The 4,454-nt window shown below is 50.2% G+C and overlaps 1 protein-coding gene across 1 annotated transcript in view; it reads left to right on the top strand.

The window, feature by feature from the left end:
- The window catches only part of LOC107708218 (mortality factor 4-like protein 1), a 21,232-nt gene that overhangs the window by 11,263 nt on the left and 5,515 nt on the right, over window positions 1-4,454 (top strand). Inside the window, exons 2-4 of the mRNA XM_016512390.1 lie at window positions 3,367-3,413; window positions 3,811-3,878; window positions 4,060-4,146. Coding sequence (XP_016367876.1) covers window positions 3,367-3,413; window positions 3,811-3,878; window positions 4,060-4,146 — 202 coding nt within the window. The remainder of the gene's footprint in view (window positions 1-3,366; window positions 3,414-3,810; window positions 3,879-4,059; window positions 4,147-4,454) is intronic.

Raw genomic sequence — 4,454 nt, forward strand, 5'->3', positions numbered from 1 at the left:
CAAAAACTATGACGTAAATCTATTGACGTTTTCGTCAACGAATAAAAACGAGATGAAAATGTTATGGAGGGGCGATTTGGGAAGAGATTCATTCAGAACGAATCTGCTGCATGGTTCGGAGGTTAGATGCGTACGTACATATAAACCGGCGGGACATAAGCTAACATACACTTGCTGCACGTCGCATAAAACTTTAAAAAATGTCAATATGTGGGAGTAAGAGAAGAGCAGACATATGGATAAATCGCTCCAGTTACTATCGTAACCTCGGTTCCCTGAGAGCAGGAACGAGACATGGAGATATTTCTCCGTTATGGGAACTCCTTCCCTTCCAACCTTTCCTGAAGTTTTATTGGCTCCCGCCAGTCCAAATGACTGGCCAATTGACGCGACGTATGCAAATCGCATGCAAATACTGACGAGCTCGAGACACAGTATAAAATGCGGTGCACGCGACAATTACGTCAGAATCTGATACTGAACGCAGCTTAGCTGATCGAGGTCCCGCTCTCAGGGAATCGAGGTTACGATAGTAACCGGAGCGTTCCCTCTCGAGCTTTCACGGGGGGATGCAATCTTCTCGCTCCCTTAAGAAAACTCACCACCAGCGCGTGCCTACCGATCGATTGCCCGCCCAGCGGGGAACGAAACGAGGCAATAGCGGCCACATAGACTTTCAGTGTTGATGGCAGAGATCCACTATCCAGTCTGTACTGTAGAAAACGCAGCACATCCGACACGGAGCAAGCAGCCGGGTCGATATGAACATCATGGCACCATTTCACAAACACTCCCCATTTTAGAGCATACAAACGCCTCGTGGAGGGCGCCCGTGCCTACGAGAGCGTGTCGAGCACACGAGAATGCAGAGTGTTCAGTTCATCTGATATCCCCGAAGCAGCCACACATGAAGGCTCCATAACTCCGGGTTTGGGTGCCACACCGAGCCGCTCGCTTGAGACAGCAGATCCTTCCTGATGGGGATCGGCCAGGGCGGCGCCACCAGCAGCTCTGTCAGGTCCGGGAACCAAGGCTGGTTCGGCCAGTTCGGGGCGATGAGTATCACCGAAGCCCCCCCCTCCCTGATCTTGCATAACCCCAGTGGCAATATCTTGATTGGAGGAAACGCATACAGCCTGGCTGCTGGCCAGTGCGATGTCAGAGCGTCCCCTTCCAGCGGGGAGTGAGACAGGGAGAAGAACAGCGGGCAGTGCGCATTCTCGCTCGTGGCGAACAGATCCACCTCCGCTCTCCCGTAGCGGGTGCAAATACTGACGAGCTCGAGCGGCAGTATAAAATGCGGTGCACGCGACAATTACGTCAGAATCTGATACTGAACGCAGCTTTAGCTGATCGAGTAGCGAACACGGCGACCACCGTGATGTCTCGTTCCCGCTCTCAGGGAACCGAGGTTACGATAGTAACCGGAGCGTTCCCTCTCGAGCTTTCACGAGACATCACAGAGATATTTCTCCGTTATGGGAACGATATTCAATCCCGCCGTGAGAGAGGCTACGAGCAGCCTGTACAAGTTACACACTCAGCGAAGATATAACACACACAATTCCCAACCAATAGCAACGCTTGTTAGGCGGGCTTGCAGCTGATAGGTAAAGATAAGCCAATGAGCGTCTAAAGCCCAGGCATACGAAATTTGCATATCCGGTCATTAATAACGTCGGCTGCGCTGAGAACAGGGCAGAAGCAACAACATTACTGTCAGGGGCTGCACAGAGATAACGGTGTTAAACAGCATAACACATAACATGATAATCGAGGCAGCAACACACGAATAGAGGTTGCATTTTTATTGAATGAACATCCAACACACAAACATTTGGAAACATGAACTTGTGGTGCTTGGGAGCCGGGCCGCTCGCCCACTGTCCTCCTCTCTTCAGACCGTCAGGACGACGGCTTAGCAGCCGGCGGCGGACGAGAGTCACGTCGCGGGCTCCTCCGCTGGCCGTGGCGTTCCTCTAGCTGTTCCTCCGGCTCCTGGCGAGGAGCAGTAACCGTCACCGCCGCGGTCGCTGGCCTGGGGTTATCCCTCCGCTGGGAAGAGCCAGGTGCCGACGAGGATCTGGATCTCGCCGTCTGCTGCTGGAAAGCGTGCCTCGGCATCACGTGACTCATGGCTTTGGCGCGCTTTTGAGCCTCCGCGAAGCGCTCAGTAATGGACTCCACGGCGTTACCAAAAAGGCCGGAGGGAGTCACAGGAGCATTCAGCAGCACTTTACGGTCAGCATCCTTGAGGTCAGCTAGGTTTAACCAAAGGTGCCTCTGAAGGACGACCATAAAACCCATGGCCTTTCCCACAGCCTGGGCCGCTCTCTTCATTGCCATCAGCGCGAAGTCCGTCGCCGCGCGCAGATCCTTAGTGGCCTCTGCCGTGAGGGCTCCGCCCTCCGCTGCCTGCAGGAGCTTCGCCTGAAAAACCTGCAGCACTGCCATGGCGTGCAGCGCGGAAGCCGCCTCGCCATCAGACGCATATGCTTTATTGGCAAGGTGGGCGGTGGTCCTGCACGGCTTTGAGGGGAGGCTGATGTCTGAGCCTAGGGTCTTGGCTGCTGCAGGACACAGGTGCGCAGCGACGGTCTCCTCGACTGGGGGAGAGTGCACGTACCCATGGGCCTCCGCCCCATCCACGTGGGAAAAACTGGCCTGTGTGGCAGAGTGGACGCGCGCTGATTGGGGCGCAGACCATGTTTTCACCAGCTGCTCATGTACGTCGGGGAAAAAGGGGACCGACGTCCTCGAGTCAGCTTTCCGGGTGGACCTGAAATACCAGGAGTCAAGCTTACTCCTGGCAGGCTCCTCTGGAGGACTCCAGGTAAGCTCCAACTCCTGGACAGCCCTTGACAGAACCCTCATGAGCTCCTCCTGGAGGTCTGGGGGCCCCATGCTGTCTGGCTGATCGGACTCCGATCCCGCCCAATCCTCCCTCTCCAAGGCCGAGATGGACATCGAGTCAACCCCCTCCTCCTGGCTAAAGGACAGAAAAAACGCGATGTTGGAAGGAGGGCGGAAGCAGTCCTCGGGGAGTGAGACCGGGGAACGGGGTGACCGTTGGGGTTGGTTGGAAGGGAAGGAGTTCCCATAACGGAGAAATAACTCCGTGATGTCTCGTCAGTTCCCTCTCGAGCTTTCACGACGCAAGAGAGAACTCAATTCGGTCCGGTTTTCTGAGCCTTACACACACAGAAGGCACGTCTCACAGCGCACAAGTACTCTTTCACGTCGCATGAACGGAGAATTACACACAAAATGGTCGAATTGTCCGTTTTGACGAGTATTCACGTAAACACAGTTGATTACAACTTGATGTCATTAGTATTACACATTAAAATTTCTGATGTATTTCAGGTGAACGAGTGCTGTGCTTTCATGGGCCATTGCTATACGAAGCTAAGGTATCTGAATCATTCATGTCATTTTGCATCCTTCAAAAGCCTGTTCAAAAAAATTCAAAAATGTTTTTGGTAGCAATAACATGAAGGAAGTTTCCTTTTTTAGTGTAAATGTAGTCGAAGTGTTTGATGTAGTGGTTTTGTAGATCAGGGTTTATGCTTTTGATTTTTTTCTTCTGTGTTCAGTTGCATAAAATAGGCACAACAGCCATTTAACCATTCTTTTAAATCTCGGGGCTTAAGATGTTTTGTCATCCTCATTTATTTTCATGTGAAGGGGCTGTTTTTTCCGTGGTTGTGTTAAACATTTAAATTGTGGTAGTTATCAAATAACTTTTGAACTGTCTTCCTCTGAAAGATGATTTGGATGTTTATGCATATTTTATGTCTTTCCTCACAGTGTGTAAGAATCACTATCAAGGACAAACAAGTGAAATACTTTATTCATTACAGTGGATGGAATAAGAAGTAAGTCTAAGTATTCAAAGTCCTGGTTTGAAGGGATGAAAATTCAGTGCTAGTTAGGACACAGTTAACATCCCTATGTTATGTAAGTTGAAATGGTTAATGTAGTTTCTGCCAATTACAATGTTTTGTTATACCAATTTGATCACTTAATTCTAAGAATGTGTGTTCAATGTGTTTCTAGCTGGGACGAATGGGTTCCTGAAAGCCGTGTGCTCAAATATGTGGACAGTAACCTGCAAAAACAGAAAGAGCTTCAGAAGGCAAACCAGTGAGTAATAAAGTTTAGAAACAAGTGACAAAAAACAGATCTTTCAAATAAATGAAATTAATTAGACAATTTAATGCACATAATTAGTGGTTGACCGATATATCGCCAAGGCCGATATATCGGCCGATATTTGACATTTTTTAAATATCGGCATCGGCCGATAAGTTTTTCTGTTTGTCCGATGTGTTCGAGGCGGGACTTTTATTTGGACGGCGCGACGGACTTTTATTTTGACAGCGCTGAGAACGGCAGCGCCTGAGGGTGCACACAGTGCTCACATTCTCCCTCTTGTTCGCTGTTGTCGTTAA

This window comes from Sinocyclocheilus rhinocerous, unplaced genomic scaffold (assembly GCF_001515625.1).
Source record: "Sinocyclocheilus rhinocerous isolate Xijiao unplaced genomic scaffold, SAMN03320098_v1.1 scaffold2670, whole genome shotgun sequence".
Lineage (NCBI taxonomy): Eukaryota > Metazoa > Chordata > Actinopteri > Cypriniformes > Cyprinidae > Sinocyclocheilus > Sinocyclocheilus rhinocerous.